The 23,615-nt window shown below is 41.5% G+C and overlaps 2 protein-coding genes across 4 annotated transcripts in view; both read left to right on the top strand.

Moving 5' to 3' along the window:
* Nucleotides 1–4,586: 4,586 nt before the first annotated feature.
* LOC110503530 (layilin) lies at nucleotides 4,587–10,507 on the top strand. Of its 2 annotated transcripts, XM_021581891.2 has the most exons (7): nucleotides 4,589–4,802; nucleotides 5,672–5,969; nucleotides 6,835–6,992; nucleotides 7,551–7,595; nucleotides 8,512–8,598; nucleotides 8,885–8,999; nucleotides 9,347–10,507. In XM_021581891.2, exons 1-7 carry the CDS (start codon nucleotides 4,727–4,729, stop codon nucleotides 9,675–9,677), a joined length of 1,110 nt encoding a protein of 369 aa, XP_021437566.2. In that variant the 5' UTR covers nucleotides 4,589–4,726; the 3' UTR covers nucleotides 9,678–10,507. The 2 variants fall into 2 exon arrangements, with proteins under 2 accessions (XP_021437567.2, XP_021437566.2); XM_021581892.2 differs by lacking the exon at nucleotides 8,512–8,598 and having other exon boundaries at nucleotides 4,587–4,802.
* Nucleotides 10,508–11,541: 1,034 nt separating this feature from the next.
* The window catches only part of LOC110503529 (serine/threonine-protein kinase SIK2), a 54,442-nt gene continuing 42,368 nt past the window's right edge, over nucleotides 11,542–23,615 (top strand). The window contains exons 1-4 of one of the 2 annotated variants that reach the window (XM_021581889.2): nucleotides 11,882–12,010; nucleotides 12,921–12,967; nucleotides 17,767–17,883; nucleotides 20,131–20,194. In XM_021581889.2, coding sequence (XP_021437564.1) covers nucleotides 17,842–17,883; nucleotides 20,131–20,194 — 106 coding nt within the window. In that variant the 5' untranslated portion in view covers nucleotides 11,882–12,010; nucleotides 12,921–12,967; nucleotides 17,767–17,841. Of the gene's footprint in view, nucleotides 12,011–12,920; nucleotides 12,968–17,766; nucleotides 17,884–20,130; nucleotides 20,195–23,615 lie in introns of both variants that reach the window. The other variant, XM_021581888.2, reaches the window with a different exon arrangement.

Genomic DNA, 23,615 nt, shown 5'->3' with positions numbered 1-23,615 from the left:
GTCTAGTTATGGCTTCATGGTGTGTCCTTGAGATGGCTCTTGTGTGTTAGAAATGTTGGAGTAGAACTAGTGTGAAAGTAGAAATAGTGTGATTATTGGTCACTGCCATTGCTTGGATAAGACAATGCAATGACGGTCAACATATAAGTTAACAAAAGATTGTCGTGAGAGAAGTAGTCTTTTGCTGTCATCTGCTGGCCAAGTTTGGGTGGTTATCAGTGATTGTGGACTAAAGTATACAAAACATTAGGACCACCTGCTCTTTCCATGACATAGACTTGACCAGGTGAATCCATTTGAAAGCTATGATCCCTTAGTCATGTTAAATCCATTTCAATCACTGTAGATGAAGGGGATGAGACAGGTTAAATTAGGATTTTTAAGCCTTGAGACAATTGACATTTGGATTGTGTATGTGTGCCATTCAGACGGTGAATGGACAAGATAAAAGACTGAAGTGCCTTTGAACAGGGTATGTCAGTAGGTGTCAGGTGCAAGAACTGCAACGCAGCTGGGTTTTTAATACTCAACAGTTTCCCTTGTGTATCAAGAATGGTCCACCACCCGAAGGACATCCACCCAACTTGACACCCAACTGTGGGAAGCATTGGAGTCAACATGGGCCAGCATCCCTGTGGAATGCTTTTGACACCTTGTAGAGTCCATGCCCCAATGAATTGAGGTTGGTCTGTGTGCAAACGGGGTGCAACTCAATATTAGGAAGGTGTTCCTAATGTTTTGTGCACTCAGTGGATGTTCCTCTTATTATTTGGAAATACCCAAAAATTCAAATCTGATCATAAAAAATAAACAAAATGCCTGTTCCAAATCATAGACTTGTGTTACCTTTCAGTAAGACCCTATTTAGTATTTTAAACTGGGTCTTCCGAGCCCTGAATGCTGATTGGCTGACAGCCGTGGTATATCAGACTGTATACCAGAGGTATGACAAAACAAGTATTTTTACTGCTCTAATTTCATTGGCTACAGATAGACAGTTTTTAATAGCAATAAGGCACCTCTGGGGTTTGTGGTATATGACCAATATACCAAGGCTAAGGACTGTGTCCAGGCATTCCGTGATGCGTTGTGCCTAAGAACAGCCCTTAGCCGTGGTATATTGGTCATATACCACACCCCACCATGTCTTATTGCTTAATTATATAACATACTATATAACCTACTGATGGCTTGAAATCAAAAGGGCCTAGTCCATTCCTGATTTACAGCAGATGGGGAGCCCCTCACAGAGAGACAGTGCATGACACTGCATGACTTGAGTAACACTACCCTGGTCTCACTCAGGTTACGACCCTCTCATGGGGCCAAGACTTGTGTCACTAATAAAGGGACATGATAGAGCGTTACATTCCAGGAAGAAGAGTAGTGAACCTCTGGCCCAGAGCCAACCAGACAGCACAAAAGTGCCTCACATAAAATGCCTGTGTTGTGGAACACAGCCCAGCTTGTCTGAGCTCTTCATTTGCTCCCAGAAAACATGTGTTGCAGGGTTACCATCTGCTGATGACTGATAGAAGAGTGGCCAATGAGTCTCGGTCTTGTGGCTGATTTACTTGTGGCTGACTACTACTGTGTGTGCTGGGCCAAATAGTCTAGTCTTTTCTGTTTTCATGCTGTCTGCTTCCTGGAACAATCTTGTATCCATTTTTTTTTGCTAATTTATATGTAGATGAAAATATATATATATTTTTGGGGAGTCTAGGTCATTCAAAAATCTTACATGGAAATATATCTGAACATCAATTGTATTTCTTTTTTTAATGAAAAATAAATAGGTTTTTCCAGGACACCGACAATGCTGTTTATGGTAATGAGAAAGCATGTTCTACCTCTTCGTTCATAGAAGATTGTTGTCGTTCTTTCCTGATTCTGCTTGGGCATGATCGCTCTTTGACAATATTGCATAAAATTAAGTTCTGACTACTTTATGTGTAACTAATATTATTAGTTGAGAGATGAGGGTTCTATTTGCTGCATGTCATGTGTATAATACTGTTATTGATTACTCTGTTTTAAGCCTTTTTAAGCCTCTACATTTTTCTTCATATTCTTCATAATTCATTATTCATCATTTCGTCAAATAATTTCTACAATCCTTTTCACCATAAAACATGTGAAATATAGTTATTTACATTTTTCTAGAGAGTAGGGGAAATGAGTGGAAGTGCCTGAAAAACAAACGAGAAGGAACTGGGACAGGAAATATAGAGTTGAAATAACAGCTGTTCCCTTTCCTCCTTTCTGGCTTCCTGTTAGGGGCCAATGCTTTGCACACTCCTCTGAGCCCATGAACTCACCGTGATCAACTCTCCTCAATAGCAATTAAATCTGAGTAGCACTCCTACTCTAAGACACTTTATGAATGCAGGCCCTGGACTTTTCCGTTTCTGATAGTGGAAGTCAAAACACTAACTGAAAACGGTTCACTATAGGGGTAATTTGGGTTTCCAGTTTTAACATACCTGGCAACCCATTGCTGTTTGTTGCCAAGTTAGGTCACCCCTTCCCATGTAGCCTAGGCCACAGCATACAACCAAATGTGTTATTATGGTAGAGTCTGAGGTGACTGATGTTGGCTCTCTGATGTTGGCTCTCTGAGCATCAGCACTCAATTATATCTCAGATCTGCTCTGGCATAAAACAGGCTTTTTTACTGACTGACCATGTGTAAATTATGTGGATACAGATTTCAGGGCCGTTGTTATCTGGTTATATTGGTCATCACATAGTAACCTCACAACAACAACAAAAAAATGCTCACCACCTTCTTGCATTGTCTGGAGTTTGCTGCCTAGAACACTTGAACATTTCCCAAAGTCTCGCCAAAGTTTTCCATGGCTCTGCAACCACTAGAGCAAACGGTAAAGTGAGCAAAAAATATATAGTAGCTACAGTACAATGGATCATTGCAGGGCAGTCCACAAAGAAAAGTGACTGCAAAGTCCTTGCTAAATACGCACCCGCCACCCGGCTCTAGAATTTCATAATTTCCTCATGTGGATGAACACAATCCTGAGATTACAGTTTTTAACAATCACTTTGGCACTAATTTCAGAACCTTGTGGTCAGTTTTCAAAAATCTAGACACCAAACTCAAAACGGTCATCACTTGTAACACAGGCTGTCCAATGCTCAAAACATTGCATTGTGCATTCATATCGTTAAAGAAACTTTGCACTTGCAGAATCATTGGTTCAAATAACTTATTTATCATGGAACATTCATTTAGATCACCCACACACAAGATACCGATAGTTTCACTGTGTAGTTGTTCGTACAATCATTAAATATTGTAGTACAAAATATGTGATACATGTTTCATTATGCTACTACACGTAAATACATCACTGTAAAAGGACTATCTAGTACCCAGTACTAGATAGGTGTACGTAATAAAGTGGCTGGTGAGGGTACAGTAATGTCAAATCTGAAAACATGGTCTGGAAAAGTGGTACATGGGACCATAGAAACAGTGTTTGATAAAGAATGATGATGAAATATTACATCCATAGATAATGTAGTCCAATTGGTTCATGTTCCACGGTAATTGGTGTCAATGGATCTCGTTATCCTGAAACTTTCATGATCTAAACATGGAATATTGTTTGTCAGTTTCCATGAAACTATGCATTAAGAGTAATGCAACAGTTACTTATCATTTTGATCAGTTGTATCAATTGATAGTTAGATCATTGTAATGAAATGAATAGACAGTCATCTCAAATGTAATGTGTGAATTGTATTTTGAAATGGTAATACTTTGATGTTAAGTTGTGACATTTTGAACAGGTGATTTTAGTTCAATGAACAAATGATCTTAACTTTATGTGTATTGTATCCAAGCAATTGGAAAAAGTGTTAAGAGTTTTGAAAAATGTGCATTTTGATCATTGGTTGTGAGTTTTGTGTCGAGAGTTTTGAAAAATGACATCAAGGTTCTGAAATTAGTGCCAAAGTGATTGTAAAAAACTGTAATGCTTCACATTTTTTAATGACACATTTTTCTATCAACTATTTCTTATTTCCCACCCCGGTTGTCAGATCTTTCCTCTAGCACACAGTAGATCTAGGCTATAATAACAGGAACATTTGCATATGAATGATTGATATTCAATTTAAGTAGTGTGTGTGTGTGTGTGTGTGTGTGTGTGTGTGTGTGTGTGTGTGTGTGTGTGTGTGTGTGTGTGTGTGTGTGTGTGTGTGTGTGTGTGTGTGTGTGTGTGTGTGTGTTTGCATATGTGTGTTTGCGTGTGCACGTGCGTGGGCGCGTGTGTATGAATGTGAAATTGAAAATGTTTACTATACACTTGTTCAAACCTATGTATGTTTCTCTCACTCAGTATAACATACAAAGACATCCATCCATTCATTCTAGTCTCTCTCCCATTCGTATCAAATATATGTGACTTTGATTATTGTGTGGGTACAGCATGGAGTAGCCTAATGTTATTTATTATGCCTTTATATGAGCTCAAAAAAACATAGCAAGATATGAGAAGCGTTGCTCCTTTAAACTTTTATCTTGGATGGACTTACACAAAATCAAAGGCCATCCGCCGTAAGAGGGGTTTAAAAACCGGATCCTACAAAAACTCTTCGACCTAATTCTGATGTGACCATATCCGATTGTTTCCCTCTCTCGGGCTTTGACGAGCAGCCACGGATTTGCTCGAATTCACGCGAACGCTTTAGTGAAGATGAAGAAATGGATTTTATTAAACTGCTCGGGATTGTTTTCGCTGTTTTCTGCCAACCAGGATTCACCCAATTTGAACTCAATGGTGAGTGTTTACAGGGAAAAAATGTCAAACTTGTCAAAGCCCGTTGTCAAAAAAGTAACGGTAATGATTAACCAAAGTTATTTAATGCATGAAAATATTGCGCCCTGTTGATTGTGCGGGAAAAACATGTTTCTTTAGTGCCTAACGAAAGAAAGATTTTGGACGACTAAAATGTTTAAATATAGAAACTTCAAACGTCGCTCAAAGTCGGGTGCTTTAGTAGGCTACATGGAAAAAACAGTAACTGCGAAATTTCACTTCAATAGGCCTTTACATTACCCAGGGCAGGCTTTTTGTTTTGGTTTGTGTGTCGGAAAAAATATGATTCGTTTTGAGATGGGGTATTGTGCTCCCAAGTAGGCTACAGATTTACAAGACCAATGTGGTATTCAATGGCCCAAAGGAGGTGCAAAAATCAACGCGCAAAATCAAGGTGGGCCATATTACTTGAAAGCTTAATCACTGTGGTTCGCAACATTATTAATAAAGGCCCTAATAATAAAGAAAATAAGAGAGTAATAATCAATAAATAATAACATGCAGCCTATTCATAGTGTTACATGCCAGCGCTTATGAAAAACAGTAAAGCATTTCTTAAGCTTATGGCAATAGGCCAACATATAATCAAGAGATCTTGCACATAGGCCTATTATCATGTAATTCATGTAGGCTAAAATGTGTGCCATATGTCCTCACATCTTGCATAACAACTTGCAATATTATTCCAATTAATATATATTAATTAATTACCATTCTGATTTGCCAATCTTGATTAGCCATGCTTAGATTTGCAATTTTGCAATTGAATTAGCAATTTGATTTGCATTCTTGATTTGCAATTTCTTATTTTCCAATGCGATGCACTGTAGGCCAGAGGATCTGTCGACGTGGCACAGAGCGACCCTGCTACAGGATCAACTACTTCCAGGACCCACGGCGGAGGGTGACCTTCAATGATGCCAGCCAAGCCTGCAGAACGGATGGGGGGGAGATCCTCAGTATCGAGACTGACAATGAGCAGCACCTGGTAGAGAGGTTCATCCAGCAGTTGCAGGCCACTGATGGGGACTTCTGGATCGGGCTGCACAGAAGCCCACGCCACCGGGTGACTACCATAGGCTGCCCTTCGCAGTACTACTGGCTGGATGGCAGCAAGGCCAGATTCAGGTGTCCTTGTGTTTTACTTTGGTTTCAAGTCTAGGAGATCCCTGTAGCAAAAAGTCTAGGAGATCCCTGCAGCTGTTGCCATGCACACCACAGGAAAATACAGGGCCATAGCGATACCTCACATGACTCACAATAGTCTGAGAGTCATCAAAGAGCATTGTGGATTAACATATGGTGTCTTCATGCTTTGAGGGTCATTGCTATTTTATCTGTAAAATGTTAATAACCATGAATGTTGTGGTATCGGCAGTGTTGAAGGAGCTATTCTGAAAATATAGTTTACCAAGGTACTAATTACTTCACACTGGCAGAAATTAAGCTACACTAAAGCTATCCTTAAAAAAACATAGTTTACTTTGAAAAAGTAGTTCACTACATCCAAACTACTTCGTGAAAAATGATCATATGTAAATCCGAAGTGTCACAAGATGTCAAATTGCAATAACAGTTCACTGTAGTCAGATTTGAACAGAATGTGTAATTTCTCCTATTAATCACAAATTAAATCTTTCAAGTGAGAATTAGGCAGGCCTGAGGCCAAAAAAGAAAGGAAATGATTGCCGATTTCACCCATATATTATTTTATTTAGCAAAAAAGAATAGTGTATTGTTCCAGTAGTTAGCTACACCACTACATGGCAAAAAAAATAATTAACTACTGAAAACTCTACTTTGATTTGAATTTAGTTCAAATGCCACCATACTACTGCAAAATGTAGTTAAATTACTAGCAGAACTACATGTAGTTCACTACTCCCCAAAACCGGGTATCAGTAGGATGAGCGTCCATTTTTAGAAGCATGATGGTGACTATCAGAGAATTTCTGATAGAGTTGTTGACCTATGGAAAACACGCTCGTTGCAGAAACTGGCATTGGGACGAGCCATCGTGTGGAAACGAGATGTGTGTGGTGCTGTACCACCAGCCCTCTGCCCCCCCTGACGAAGGCGGGCACTTCATGTTCCAGTGGAACGATGAAAACTGCAACACCAAGAACAATTTCGTCTGCAAGTACTCTGAAGGTGAACTGTACCCTGGACACGTTCTGAGTAGGCAAACGCTGTGGAACATTGCAGATAGAAATGTCATGAATAGAGCTGACATGATTCATTATTCTACATGTCAGAAAGTTATGTTTGTTCTACATCATGTTTTTCTATCAACATCATGTTCCACAACATTGTGCCCTTCTGAACATGGCCCCGGTGTCCTTGATAGTGTCCATATTTAGACATAAACAGATTAAACCAGGGTTGTATTCAATAGACAGAAAACGGAAGGAAATGTACCGAAAAAGGGAGGGACTACCTGAATTTGTCCAATAATAATCTCTTGTTTCCGTTGACAAAATGTTTTGTTACGGTTTGCAACAGTGTGCACTAATGAAAATGACCCATGTTACATTACATTTATCAAATCTCAATCCTGTAGTTTATCTCTGCTGAAGGAGATCATATTGTATGGTATGATTTTGATTGAATACCAGCTTATCAACAAGGAACCAGAGAAAAAGATAATTCAGAATCAATATAGTCCATATTAATTTGCAGCTGATGATTGTCTCTTTCTTTCTCTTACAGAAAAGTTGCCTGTGTTTACTGTGGCGTGGAATTCAATATACACAGGTAAACCCACTCCTGCAGCAAACAAAACATTATGACTCTGATATTTTAGAGTCCACTGGACCACAAAACAGATGGTTGGTGCATATGTTATGGTAAATGTGTCAAATCTGGAAATCTATACATTTTCACACATTTAGCCTACCAGTGTGACGGTCTGATTTGACACATTTACCGTAACACATAGACCAGTGATTGAGTCCATTCAATATAGGTAAAGGTCTGCATAAAAAAGAGATATAATGGTTATTTTTGTCCATCAATTTAGTGAATTACCTTCTTTAATGTTCAGCAATTAGGCCTGGCTGTGTCCTACAGTAAGTGATGATTTCACTAAGTTACGCTTACATAAAAGTGCTATTTAAAAACATTGTTTTGACATTTTTAACAGAAACATTTAGATTTTGTTAAGGTCAAATATGTGAATCCTTGGGATGAGTAATTTGTTGATACTGAGATCAACAGCTCGAACATGATTATGACATCACCAGTCTCAATCACCGAAGTGTCTATGTATAGGATGACATCTAGTGGTCAAGATTTATGAATCGCAATATAATAGAATAGAAGAGGGTAAAATAGAAAAACTTTATCAGAGTCCCGTTCATTTCATCCTCTTCCCAGATAATAGAGGCAATGCATTAGGCTACAGTAGGCTATAGTACAATTATAGATTACCAGTGATGCTGCTTGAAACCGTAGGAGTTTATTTCTAGTATGCTGCTAATTTGCATATTAGTCATACTATACTAGTCTACCCATTTCTGCATCACACATGCTCATTCTTTCATCTCAGATGGAGACAAATGTTGCTTATTTTTAGTCTACATATTTATATGGGCTATATGACGTTTTTGGATATCATACGATCTTACAGTGTCTGTCTATTTACACGTTTTGTTCATGATCTGTTTTCCAGTTGCCCCAATTAAATCTCTAATGCCAAACCTCCCATCAGCTACAGTGAGTGATGAGAAAACAAAAATAGGAATGTCTGAATCATCAGGTAAAAAATCTGCACTCTTCAGGTCTATCGAGTTTGATCCTTGTACATTGTGTCCCAAATGCAATAAGTAATCTCCTCATTTATTTTCCAACGTTTTTTCCAAAAGTATTCATAGTTGAGGTGCCAACTTACTGCCATTAGCCTGGTCCCAGATCTGTTTGTGCTATCATGTCAGCTCCTTGTCATTGGCAATGAGTGACAAGGAGTTGGCATGATAGCACAAACAGATCTGGGACCAGGCTAGAATACCATTATCTTACCTCTGGTGTTCTTTTTCTCCCTGCAGTAACTCTTTCGGATAATGCCTTATATGTCTCCTACATTCTATTTGCCACTATCCCCGTTCTACTGCTGCTGCTTGTGGCTACAGGAGTCTTCTGCTATAAACGGGCAGCCAAAAGGTAATACTTGTTTGCTTCATTAAATAATAACATGCAATAATACATTTTGTACGATAGGCACCTTTCAAGGGCACCTAACATTATTTTAATGTGTGTAAAACATCTCTAATTTCAAAAAATGACATAAGAGTGGCAAAACGGCCTCCCGGGTGGCGCAGTGGTTAAGGGCGCTGTACTACAATTGGCCTAGCGTCGTCCGGGTTAGGGAGGGCTTAGGGAGGGCTTGGTCAGTAGGGATGTCCTTGTCTCAGGTGGTTTTGAATGCTGTATTTGAAGTAGGCAATGCTGGATGTGTGTGTGGCTCACTACATGCCTCTGTAAATGATAGTGTGACTGTCTTTACGCAGGAGAAAGTCTCAAACAGACAGCTACCCTAAGCAAGAGCAATGGGGTACAATGTCCACAGCGGCCTGCAACATCCAAGGACCCTATGCCTACCAGGACATCACTAAGCTTCAACCAGCCGATCTGGAGAGCATGGCACCTGAATCAATCAAGAAGATGTCCTTCTGTGACTCCTCTCTTCATACCCAGTGTGATGATTACGAGAATGTTTCAAACAAGGAGACAGTGACAGAGAGTGGCTTTGTGACCAATGGCATCTATGAGGCCTGCCAAGACCAGGGTCGGCACTATCTCAACGAGACTGGATGGGTGGAGAATGAGATCTATGAATAATGTTGCTGTCCTGCAGTGCCTCTCTCTTTAACACATGTCCATTGAGCCATCTGGGCATTTGACTGTTGGTGTCTCCATTCATCTTTCATATATCCTGCTGGTGGGTTGTATGGCATCATGTGACGCGAGACAGGACGGACAGATCCTGTGTGGTATTATAAAGTGTTTGCTTTAGGGTATGCCCATTAACCATACAAAGAAGACCCATTTGAGGCTTCCTGTGTGGAGGCTGATGTCAGTGAAAAGGACAATATCTTCGGAAACTCGGATGACAGAAGTCTGACCCCACGATACCGCTGAGCAATGGTCTGCGAGAGATGACCCTCCCAATGATGTTTACCAAAGCCCCACTGTTATGACACCAGTTTGATCTGGCTGTATACAGTCTTTAACGTGCCTTTTCATGGCTACACCAAAGTCCAGGTTGAATAACAGTGTGTAGCATTCGTTTATTTGCCTATTCCTGTCTTCATCTTATAAACTTGTATTTATCACAATGTTGTGAAGAAAATCAAGAAAATATATGTTTTGTGTACATTGTATATTCAAGTGGGGCTGACTAGAGTGTTGTGAAAAAGTAGTCTAACTAGCTAAAGCTGAGTGTTCTTGAAGGATGTCTGACAGGAAATTCCGAAAGCACATCTGGAACTCGCACATCCAGGAAATCTAGCAGTGACAGCAGAGGCTTTTGGCTTGCTGCTCTCAACAGTTTTCCATGTAAGGCTGTCACGATAGGTTAATTAACAAAACATGCACTTGCTGGACATGTAGGCCTATCAAATATCACACACACTGCTCTGGCTACAAATAAAGCCTATGAATGACCAGCATAAGTGTTTTTATTTTGTTAGTTTTACTTGAATGTGACTTTGTTGTGTTTTTGTGTACAAGAAGACAGAAAAATAGACAATTTCTAAGTCATAAAACCTTTGGTAAAATAGAGCTTACTTCACTGTACTATTGCAAACTTATGACTTCCATATTGTTTGTTTAACCAGCAGGTGGTGCTGTTTCATGTCATTTTTTAACTGTCTTTCCATTGGTCTCGAACTCCAGCACCTTAACTCAAATTCTATGTTGATCGTTAGATGTGCAACGGGTATGTTAAAAAAAGGATAATAATTTGCTCATATTCTGTTATATTATTTTATTAGTCTCAAACCAATTGATTCGGTATAATAACCTGTATCCAAAATGTACAAACCTGAATTGCAGAATACACACCATCCAGCATAATCCAAGTGAATGTTTGCCGTTTAATGCATAGCTGGGAAACCTGGCAAGCATCTTTGTTTAACCTTTATTTAACTAGGCAAGTCAGTTTAGAACAAATTCTTATTTACAATGACGGCCTACCCCGGCCAAACCCTAACCCGGATGCTGGGCCAATTGTGCGCGGCCCTATGGGACTCCCAATCAACGGTTGTGATACAGCCTGGAATCGAACCAGTGTCTGTGGCGACGCCTCTGGTACTGATGTGTATTTGTGGTTGCATCACTTGCATGCATAATTTGCTTTGTGCATAAACATGCATATGTTTCATAGTAAGAGCCTAGCTGCACACACAACTTTACATAACAACTTGGATGCATAGAGTAATTTGCTAGTATAAATGTACATAAATAATGCCCACAGTCCAGTCCCTGCACTTTGACCATGAGTAACAAAATCTTTATGTGGGCACCTGCAGGCCAAACTTCAAAGTCAACTATCCACTCAGGGCGGCGAGCTAACAGATTTCAGAATAGCAATGTAACCGGTTGACGTTAGAGGTGGGTCCGGTTGCCTTGGAAACGAATTGGCACTGAAGCGTGGAACAGCTTCAGAGGCCCGCCTCCTGTACAAATACCCCCATAGCTCTGACGTCAATGTACGTCAACGAGAGAATATGATGCCTCCTGCAAGTCAACTCGTGTACTTTAGTTAATAGAGGTAGCTAGCTGAAATATTCTAGCCGTGTTGTGTTGGAGAACGTGGCGTGGCAGCCTGTGGCACTCGTACATGTCACCTGTCGTCTCGTTGGTCTGAAGGGTCGTTCACGTTCAAACTGGCAGGGCGACCGAGAATTGTACTTTTTTGTCTATTTTGAATAGACACATTTCATTGGGCGGTTTGTTTTCCCTTCCTCGATATATTGTAGGCGAAAGTTGCGAGCCCTTACCTCCTCACCCCCCAAAACCACATTTAATACAGCATGGTCATGGCTGACAATCACCAAAAACCGATGTTCCGGGGTCCTGTCCGAGTGGGCTTCTACGATATCGAACGTACTCTGGGAAAGGGTAATTTCGCCGTTGTAAAGCTGGCTAGACATCGTATTACCAAGACCGAGGTGAGTACTGAACAAACTAGCTAGCTGGCTAGCATGTTAGGTAACCGTGAACTACAGTAAGCCTAAGCGTGTGATTCTCTTGTAAAGGATACTAACCTTGCCTTTGAACTAACAAGCTAACGTTAGTTACTTACCCCCTGTTTTGCAGCGATAAATTAGCTTGCTATCTAAAGTTGTATTTGCACATTCTGTAGTTAACTCATTCTGTTCACATTTGACATTGACATATTTCGACTATTTCACACCTAGGTAACGTTAACGTTAGCTTGCTTTGTTGCAAACACGGTCGTTTTTTTGCAAAGCTTTTGACCCACACATGAAGAAAGCAATAGAGTAGTACCAACTATTATATAACTTGTTAATCAAAACTGTCCGACTATGGTTAACTAGTAGAATTGGGTGTCACCCAGTTTTAGATGTAGCTAACGTTAGCCTAACCGTGAAGCAGATTCATGAGACACATCATTATCCCATCTCTTTGCAACCTCAATGTTGTGCAATACACTGCCTTTATTTGACCATGGATCATTACATTGCTTCGTTACTCGAAGTAACAATTGTGTGACGTTTGTATAATGTTATGTATAATGTGCTCAACAAGCCACCCCATAGACCAGGGTTTCTCAAACTCGGTCCTGGAGCCCACCTTGAGTGCGCGTTGGTTTTTGCCCTAGTACTAAAAAATGGATTCAAATGACCAACTCATCATCGAGCTTTGATTATTGGAATTAGACTGGTGTAAACAACCACATAAATATCTAGGGCATTCAGCATGGCATTAGTGCATTGCATTAGTTACATAACCCAATAATAATGTGATTTTGTTGCCTCTTCTTGGGACAATCACTGTGGAGCTGCTGTGTACATACTCCATTCACAGACGCTAATAGCCCTTGATCATGACTTTCAGTTCCATTACACATAAGAGTCATTGGACGAAGGCGTCTTCCTTACAGGGTGAGTTTTGTTGAGCCACGACGCTTGCTATTAACATGCATCGCTTGCGGTATGGTTTTGGAAACATAAGAATGTATCTTTCATATCAGCAAGAAATAATTTACAAGAAACAAAAGGTTAAACTACTACACACCTTTTTATAGGGTTAGGGTTCCCACACGGCTGTATTTCCATGTTACAGCGCTTGTTTACAGAAACAGATGGAAGACGGGATGGACTAGGGATAGGCTATACGGACACGCCTGGTGCCCAAATTGTAGATGAATGTTGCGCAGTTGTGTCAAGTGGAGATGAATGGATTCGGTTCAGTCAGTCATCCTGATGAGCCCTTCCCAGCTAGTTAGTTCATACTGGCTAGCTGGCAACAATAGCAGCATGGCACTAGTTAAAACTTGTAAAAGAAAGTGATTGTTTCGATGGGTGAAGGAAAAATAATTTGTAGCTAGGGCTGGCACAATTATTGTGTAACCGACAATAACCGTGAACATAATCGTCTTACTACTCTTTTCAGGAGAAGGAGTGATTCAACGTTATATTTAGTATATCTACACTGCTCAAAAAAATAAAGGGAACACTAAAATAACACATCCTACATCTGAATGAATGAAATATTCTTATTAAATACTTTTTTCTTTACATAGTTGAATGTGCTGAAAACAAAATCACACACAAATTATCAATGGAAATCAAATTTATCAACCCATGGAGGTCTGGATTTGGAGTCACACTCAAAATTAAAGTGGAAAACCACACTACAGCCTGATCCAACTTTGATGTAATGTCCTTAAAACAAGTCAAAATGTGGCTCAGTAGTGTGTGTGGCCTCCACGTGCCTGTATGACCTCCCTACAACGCCTGGGCATGCTCCTGATGAGGTGGCGGATGGTCTCCTGAGGGATCTCCTCCCAGACCTGGACTAAAGCATCCGCCAACTCCTGGACAGTCTGTGGTGCAACGTGGCGTTGGTGGATGGAGCGAGACATGATGTCCCAGATGTGCTCAATTGGATTCAGGTCTGGGGAATGGGCGGGCCAGTCCATAGCATCAATGCCTTCCTCTTGCAGGAACTGCTGACACACTCCAGCCACATGTGGTCTAGCATTGTCTTGCATTAGGAGGAACCCAGGGCCAACCGCACCAGCATATGGTCTCACAAGGGGTCTGAGGATCTCATCTCGGTACCTAATGGCAGTCAGGCTACCTCTGGCGAGCACATGGAGGGCTGTGCGGCCCCCCAAAGAAATGCCACCCCACACCATGACTGACCCACCGCCAAACCGGTCATGCTGGAGGATGTTGCAGGCAGCAGAATTTTCTCCACGGCATCTCCAGACTCTGTCGCGTCTGTCACATGTGCTCAGTGTGAACCTGCTTTCATCTGTGAAGAGCACAGGGCGCCAGTGGCGAATTTGCCAATCTTGGTGTTCTCTGGCAAATGCCAAACGTCCTGCACGGTGTTGGGCTGTAAGCACAACCCCCACCTGTGGACGTCGGGCCCTCATACCACCCTCATGGAGTCTGTTTCTGACCGTTTGAGCAGACACATGCACATTTGTGGCCTGCTGGAGGTCATTTTGCAGGGCTCTGGCAGTGCTCCTCCTGCTTCTCCTTGCACAAAGGCGGAGGTAGGGGTCCTGCTGCTGGGTTGTTGCCCTCCTACGGCCTCCTCCACGTCTCCTGATGTACTGGCCTGTCTCCTGGTAGCGCCTCTATGCTCTGGACACTACGCTGACAGACACAGCAAACCTTCTTGCCACAGCTCGCATTGATGTGCCATCCTGGATGAGCTGCACTACCTGAGCCACTTGTGTGGGTTGTAGACTCCGTCTCATGCTACCACAAGAGTGAAAGCACCGCCAGCATTCAAAAGTGACCAAAACATCAGCCAGGAAGCATAGGAACTGAGAAGTGGTCGGTGGTCACCACCTGCAGAACCACTCCTTTATTGGGGGTGTCTTGCTAATTGCCTATAATTTCCACCTGTTGTCTATTCCATTTGCACAACAGCATGTGACATTTATTGTCAATCAGTGTTGCTTCCTAAGTGGACAGTTTGATTTCACAGAAGTGTGATTGACTTGGAGTTACATTGTGTTGTTTAAGTGTTCCCTTTTATTTTTTTGAGCAGTGTAGTTTCCCCAATAACACTTACTCATTTTTACAAGAAGTGCATAAAGTTGTTAATCATTTTACGAGCAGAATGGCACGGTTGGGAGGAGAAGCATCATTTCGTAATGTTCCAATCGGTCAAAATCATTTGTTTTGGAAACAGCGGTGTCACCAAAGCTGTTATTTATTCATGATATATGTCATAGCAACTTTTCTAAGATGCATTCAAAGCTTAAACACATTTCTCTACTAACATGACAGATATGACAATAAACGTGGTCATTTGCATGACAATTGGGCCTAATCGTTATCCAAAATTCCATAATCGTCACAGCCCTACTTATAGTATTGGTTTCCATCTGGATGTCACCGGGATATGCCAATTGGCTAACGTATCGAGGTGCCTCCCATTGTTTTGCTTCCCCAGGCAGCTGTATCGCATATCGCTTGAGGTAGCTAACGTGACCAACTTGTTCCATCCCACTTGATTATATTTTGAGTAAGATAGCAGCTTACACTAGAAATAACTTGTAATATTGGTAGTCACCTTGATAGTCTACTGCTCAATGGGAGAGTTTGCCCTGCAAGCTGACAACACATCACAGGGCACAGTGCATCCTTAGTTCCTGCTTTCCGACCAATGCAGAGCAACGCTGTCCTGCAGTACGGAGAGGGGATGTAGTTTGATAGTCTCTTGTCAGTCTTTTCTCTTAAAGCAAAACATTTGGTCTAATAATGAAGGATCTAGAATAGGCCAATGCAATGTCATACCTTTTTTTTAAAAGAAAGACAACAATGTGTGATACATTCATAAATGTTTTCTTTGAGGATGTGTATGGAGCTGAGTAGAGCTACATAAACATAAATCATAAGATCTTATAGTTTCGTTAAAATTGCATTTGAAGGACATGTTTGGATTGAATCACCTGACTGGCAACATCCTCAATGTCCGGAACACCATGAGCTTTCTATTCTACTGCGATTACACAGGGGGACTAGTAACCATTGTGACTGTGCTTGTTTTTAACACGGACACAGATGGGTCATCTTTCTTCATTAGCTTTGAGCTCACAGAGCTCTCTAAGGTGCAAAATTAAACAATTTCGGCACTGAACCTTGGAGTCCTGTCCTGTGCTATTCCTCTGAAAATAGCATATGTATCTATTTAGCTAGTCAGTGGCAATGTTTCTCAGCTAAACAAGCGAGTCACATTGGTCAGTTCAAAGACCAACATAAGCCTGGCTACTTGTTGAAACAAGCGAGGAATAACATACAATGTGACACCCTCTTCCACAGATGAATACAAATTGATGACCATTACGGAATGTAACGTGAGTCATAAGCATGCAGAGACCAGTACAGTACTTAGAATGACCCTCACTGTATTTTATGTTGTGAGGCAGCTGAAGCCACTGAACATGGGTCTACTCTGCTGCTCTCCCTCTGACCATGTTGTCCAGACTCTCCATATCCAGGATGTGTTCCAAATGTCACCCTATTCCCTATGTAGTGCACTACTTTTGGCTAGGGCCCATAGTGTGATACTTTTGAGCAGTGCCCTACTTTGTAAATGGTGTGCCATTTGGGATGAAATCCTAGCCTATCCATGTTGCGTTAAAACAGTCAGTCAGTAGGACAACGATGGGAGAACTAGGGTGTATGAACAAAACGGAAGCCAACAGAAGCAAATGGCAAGGGACCTACGTGAATTTGTCCATCAACTCTTGTTTTCATTGCAAAACGTGTTCTGTTACAAAACGTTTTGCGACTGTTTGCTATGGTGCACAATAATCATTACACCACTATCCATCTCCTGTTGTTCCCTTTTTTTCATTGGTCTCCTTCATTTATGATCTTGTGATCAGTCGGACCTCAGTTCACGAATGCCCCCAACCTTACTTGACCTCATTGGATATATTGGGCGTATGCATCAAATTGTGTGTGGATGGCTTGACAGAAATGTTTGCAGAAGGTAAATGTTGAACTTTTGTTGCACAAATATCCAGATGATGCTGCATATCATTTTGCGCTATGACGCGGTAGGTGTGATCGAGGCGTCAATGTATTCTGTTTATAACGAAGAACGAGAGGAGCGTTAGTGTAGTGCTATGTATCTAATCAAGCGTTGTGTTGGGTAAGATTAGAGTGGAATGATTAAAGGCCTCCCCTCGCTTTTGTTTACTCCCCTCGCTTGGCTCGCAGACATTTGGATCTCTAAGTCCTGGTGATGAAATGCTGTTTATGAGAGAGAGACTTGGGATATTGCATGTTATCATGACATGGACACACTGTTAATCAACTCTCGCAAGGATGAAGAAATGGCCTGTTTTCCAGCAGCTTCTGCTAATGTTTGCCGCCCTTGCCTCTCACCCAGTGTGGGTGACGGAATATAAAAGCTGTTTATGATTACCTCCAGCAAACAGTTTTTTGTACATAGGAGAGCATTTGAGATTATTATTTTTTTGTCTGTGCTTGCTAGAACTGAGAGTGCTGTGGAATTATATTATGGAGAGAGAGGCTTTCTGCTTACCATTTTTTCCCCCTTTTGTCTTTAGAATTATCTGCCTCAGTCTAAGCGACACTTAAAAATGTAGGCCTACAAAAAAGTGTTATTTTATTTTCCTACATACAAAGACCTCAAGGGAATCCTTTGAAAGTTTTGTCCAGGGACTCATCACTGTGTTCCACAGGTTGCCATTAAAATAATAGACAAGAGCCAACTAGATGCTGTGAACCTGGAGAAGATCTACCGGGAGGTACAGATCATGAAAATGTTGGACCACCCGCACATCATCAAGTTGTACCAGGTAAATCGCTCCTCTTAAAAAAACAGTATGCAACATTACATTCCCTTTTTATTTGGTCCTCTGGGTTTTTGTCAGTGGTGGAATTCTGTTCTCATACTTAAGTGAAAGTAAAGATACCTTAATAGAAAATGACTCAAGTAAAAGGGAAAGTCACCCTGTAAAGTACTACTTGAGTGAAATTCTAAATACACTTACTTTTGATACTTAAGTATAGTTGCTAAAATATAGTTAAGTATCAAAAGTAAAAGTAGGAATAATAATTAACCAAACCGTAATTTTAATTATTATAATTGTTTTTACAGATAGCCAGGGTCACACTCCAACACTCAGACAACATTTAAAAACAAAGCATTTGTGTTTAGTGAGGACGCCAGGTCAGAGGCAATATGGATGACCAGGGATGTTCTCTTGATAAGTGTGCGAATTGGACCATTTTCTCTCCTGCTAAGCATTAAAAATGTAACAAGTACTTTCTTTAGGAATAGAGTGAAGTAAAACTTGTCTAGAAATAGTAAAGTACAGATACCCCAAAAAATGACTTAAAGTATTTTTTCTGAAGTACTTTACACCACTGTTTTTTGTATAAACGCCTACGGTCATTCAGGATATTTTCTAATAGGTTAGCAAACATCTCCAATCTACCTGGCCTTCACAGTCCTAGACCTTCATAGATATCAGAGCTGACGTCTGACGGAGTTAATGACTAAACAACCAACCCTCTGCATCTTCAAGCAACGTGTCAAGGTGCTTGACAGAATTTCACCCAAACTGCACTGTAGGTTTCAGCCTCTCGTGTTAATAGCAGAAGGGGAAAGAAATGTTCAGCTGCCAAGCTCTATCATCAGAGGAGGTCCTACTAGTCAACCTGAAAAGCCCACCCCAGACTTCACTTTATTACATAAGACTTTAGGTCACTTTGGTCATTGGCAATGTGAATAGCAGTTTGTTATTACACAACCAAATGGCTCGGGTCCAGACATTGATGTGTAATCATTGTGTACCATTATTTCCAACAGCTCTTCCATTCAAACAGCTTGGGTCAATTAGTAATTTCCTTTCAGGCCTCATGAACAGAGGGCAGCAGGCTCGGCATCGGCTCTCTTCTCGCTCTCTCATCCCCAAACAACCAACCCCCCCCCCCCCCCCCCCCCCGGGGTCTTTGCTTCACAGGATGCCCCCTCAGTGGACTCAGAGACCCAAGTTTTACACACACACACACACACAGCTCTTGCTTCGGCCACTTCACTGTTTCAAATAAACTCCTCATCTCCACCTTCATCAATATATTGCCTATTTGTCCCCATCAAGCATTCACAACAACACAGAGAAGTTGTAGGCTATAATGTTGTCCTTTACATGGGACAACAATCCATGTCATTCCCCCATTTGTATCATTGACAGAGTACTCTGGCAGAATTTGGATGATTAGTGCCATGTGGTCGACATGTTATGGAAGGCACTGGGGAAAGTCACATTGGTTATCCCTACAGCGTCTTTGATAAAGTCATGGAGGCAGTGGCATATTGGTCAGAAAGGGTGCAGAGCAACGGGTTAGTGTGCCCAGATGGGAATTTACATGAAAGAACCACTGGGGGATGTGAATGTATCTGATTCATTAATGCATCTCTTTTCCGCTCTCTCAATTTAGCTCTCTTCATCCCGTTGTTTTCTTTGGCTAATTCTGTACTGATAGTGCCAGCGGTGTGTGTGGGAGGACACCAGGGTATGCGCCCCAAAATGGCACCCTATTCGCTATGTAGTGCACTACTTCCCATAGGGCCCTGGTCAAAAGAAGTGCGCTTCATAGGGAATAGGGTGCCATTTGGGATGTAGACCCTGGTGTCCTCCCACACACACACCGCTGGCACTCTACAGGGAATAGAGGAACTGTTCAACCATGGAACAGAACATCGTTCCTGTTCTCTCATATTTGTGTCATTTTTGTAATTCCGAAAAAAATAATGACTTTTTTGTTATTGTTGTGTGCAGCCAGTATAAGCTGTTTACTCTGCTGATCAGTGCAAGTTTGCATTCATTCATTTGTTCTTTATGATCCTTTCATCAAGACTGTTCTGTGGTTCTCAGTAGGCCCACGTCAGCCAGCCTAATACTATTCCAGGAATCCATGCACAAGGATTATCAGATGAATTTACATCTTAACAGCACCGAGGTCATTGCTGAAATTGGTCTTAATCTGTTTTGCTGTGTGCTTATTGCTTACTCATTGTTTCCTTCCCTCTTTCATAGGTAATGGAGACGAAGAACATGCTCTACTTGGTGACGGAGTATGCCAAGAACGGGGAGATTTTCGGTAAGTGACGCAGACGTACCAAGCAAATTTTTACCCGACGACAATGTCGAACAATTTTTGCATAAATCTCTAAATCGCAATCAGTGTAGATGAAGGGGAGGATACAGGTTAAAGAAGCATTTTTCAGCCTTTTAAGCCAATTGAAATATGGATTGTATGTGTGCCATTGAGGGTGAATTGGCAAGACAACATCTTTAAGTGCCTTTGAACGGGGTATGATAGTGGATCCCAAACTGTGGGGCGTGCCCGTGGGGGTGTTTTTACATTTTTTTTAAGGAACTTACAAATTTACAAATTAGGTAGTGCATCATCAGTTCCTCTTGTCATTGTTAGTCATGGCGTACATTAGAGACCTATTTATAACTTCTAGATAATGTCCGGACCAACTAGCCCATGTCGGCTAGGTTTTTTTAGCCAATAGATTTTGTAGTAATGTTTTATAACTCAAATATCACATGAATACACATTAGACATGGCAAAATGTATAGAATTGCAAGAACACTTGCTTTAAAACTGCAAAATGTTCTCTGCAGCCAATGACAAAATGTGCTTTAAACCAGCAACATTTTCTCTCTGCCAACAAGAGGGGGGTGAACAGTTTGTCATGAACAGTGCTTGTGCCCATATAAATAAATGTGGCGCGCATGAAGGAGGGGTGCGGGATGTTCCCCAATGCTGAATGTGGGTGAAAAGGTTTGGGAACCCCTGTGGTAGTGGGTGCCAGGCGCACGGGTTTGTGTCAAAAGCTGCAACGCTTCTGGGTTTTTCACGCTCAACAGTTTCCTGTGTGTATCAAGAGTGGTCCATCACCCAAAGGACATCCAACCAACTTGACACAACTATGGGAAGCATTGGAATCAACATGGGCCAGCATTCCTGTGGAACGCTTTTGACACCTTGTAGAGTTCATGCCCCAACAAATTGAGGCTGTTCTGAGGGCAAAAGGGGGTGCAACTCAATATTAGGAAGGTGTTCATAATGTTTGGTGTACTCACTATGTTCCTGATAGGCTTTTGCTTAATCAAAAAGGAAGGCTTCTTTCATTGTCTAAGGACAGGTAGTAGGACAAAGGAATGCCTCCACCTGTTGAGAGACAATGAGATGATTTGATTAAATCTTCCCTTGAGCTCCTCAACATTTGCATATCTTGCCCTTAATCCTACTTTCAGTGAAGATTGATTGTCATAGGTGAGAAGCATTGCGTTAAACCCATAGAATTAGAATTCTATCATATATGATTATGAACCACGTAGATAGTGAATTTAGAGATGATTTCCTGGTCTTGTGTTTTGACTAAACAGGGCTGGTAGTTTGTCCAAATACCCTTGTTTATGTTGTTGTGCCACTTGGATGGCACCCACTGGGGTAGGGAGAGGGCAAGGAGGAGGAGTCACAGGTTAATAGAGCTTGTCTGACCTCCATTTTCAGTTCAGGGGTCAGTCAAAACAGCCTTTCCTCAAATACCCTTCTGTATCTGTGCAGAGTTGTTACAGGCTTACCTGTCTTCTATATACCCACCAAATAAGACAGAATCTAAACCTAAGAGAATATCATATGATGTAGGTAAAGATGCGAAATGTGAATGCTATTTTACCCCAAAGCACATTTCGTTTTTTGTACAATACATGAACCTCACAGACAGGCCTTCTTCCCAAGGCAAGCCATTTCCCAATGGTTATGTAAAGTGATTTTTGTATTGATGAGTTGTGTTGCATGATGTTTGACACATCATTGTACTGTAGGCAATGCAGAGATGGGTACAGTGACTCTCCTGTTCTGTGTGCTCGAAGGTGTGCACAAGGTGAGTGGGTTGCTTAACCTTTGCCCCTTAAAAAGTGGAAGACAAACAATTGGTGGGATTTTACTACTGGACTGGAGCGGTTATTGATATGAAAATGCTAGATAGCCTAGCCGTGAAGAATGAATAAGAGTCTGGTCATGAAAGGAGGGCAAAACCAGAAGCCCTAGAAGTAACCTATTAGGACTTATAGAACCAATCTTGATGTACCATTTGAGGTATGAGGCGCATGTTCTATCGCTAACAGACACGCCATGCTCTCTGGTCTGCTCCAATGAAAACCAGCACTGTTGCCACCAGCCATCTTGGTTATACAAGCAGCGTTTTCTGGTTCTCTCATTTATTTATTTATTTGTTTGTATAGAGGGAGGAAAGGGAGTGCTTGCTTGACACATGAAGGATGACAGTTTTTTTTTTTTACACGTGGAACAAAGTGAAGTGATGCAGGGCACTCAGCAAAGTTGTCTGCCTTATCCGTGCCAATGTTTATCCTTCTGGAAGGTTCTCCCATCTCCACAGAGGAACTCTGGTGCTCTGTCACCTCCCTGACCAAGGCCCTTCTCCCCCGATTGCTCAGTTTGGGCAGCCAACTCTAGGAAGAGTCTTGGTGTTTCCAAACTTCTTCCATTTAAGAATGATGGAGGCCACTGTATTCTTGGGGACCTTCAATGCTGCAGAATTTTTTTGGTGCCCTTCCCCAGATCTGTGCCTCGACACAATCCTGTCTCGGAGCTCTACGGACAATTTCTTCGACCTGGCTTGGTCAACTGTGGGACCTTATAGACAGGTGTGTGCCTTTCCAAATCATGTCCAGTCAATTGAATTTACCACAGGTGGACTCCAAGTTGTAGAAACAGCTCAAGAATGATCAATGGAAACAGGATTCACCTGAAATCAATTTAGAGTTTCATAGCAAAGGGTCTGAATGCTTACAAGATATTTCAGTTTGATTTTCCGCTTTCTCATTATGGGGTATTGTGTTTAGATTGAGGAAAAACATACATTTTAATCAATTTTAGAATAAGGCTGTAACGTAACACATTTTGGAAAAAGGGAAGGGGTCTGAACACTTTCCGAATGCACCGTTTCTTGATTACATAAATATTCTACCACCCGTGGCGGGGCGGGTGCATGCGCGCTGACACGGTCGCCAGTTGTACGGTGTTTCCTCCGACACATTGATGCGGCTGGCTTCCGGGTTAAGCGAGCAGTGTGTCAAGAAGCAGGGTCTTATTTCGGAAGACGTTTGGCTCTCGACCTTCGCCTCTCCTGAGTCTGTACGGAAGTTGCAACGATGGGACAAGACTGTAACTAGTGCCAATTGGATATCATGAAATTGGGGACAAAAAGGTGTAAAAAATAAATAAAAATCCATCTAATTTCAATCCATTTGAAATTCATGCTGTAACACAACAAAATGTGGGAAAAGTACATTGGTGTGAATACTTTTTGAAGGCACTGTATGTGACAGGTCTTTTTTGTTCTTACACTCAGTTCTTAGGTGGTGTGTTTGTGTGATTTTTGCCTAGTCAGAGTAATGCATGTTTACAGAGGGTCGGAGTAGGGAAATGTGGCAATGATTGTCAAGTGATTGATGCCTTATTTTGGATGGTCATCACGTGT

This window comes from Oncorhynchus mykiss, chromosome 24 (assembly GCF_013265735.2).
Source record: "Oncorhynchus mykiss isolate Arlee chromosome 24, USDA_OmykA_1.1, whole genome shotgun sequence".
NCBI lineage: Eukaryota > Metazoa > Chordata > Actinopteri > Salmoniformes > Salmonidae > Oncorhynchus > Oncorhynchus mykiss.
This window is presented reverse-complemented; position numbering and strand designations above follow the sequence as displayed.

Excerpts from the sequence above, each read along its gene's own strand:
- LOC110503530 (XM_021581891.2), top strand. The coding sequence starts at position 4,727 with ATGGATTTTATTAAACTGCTCGGGATTGTTTTCGCTGTTTTCTGCCAA. Across the intron at positions 7,596-8,511 it reads GTGGAATTCAATATACACAG|TTGCCCCAATTAAATCTCTA; the intron begins GTAAACCCACTC and ends TCTGTTTTCCAG. Across the intron at positions 8,599-8,884 it reads AGGAATGTCTGAATCATCAG|TAACTCTTTCGGATAATGCC; the intron begins GTAAAAAATCTG and ends TTCTCCCTGCAG.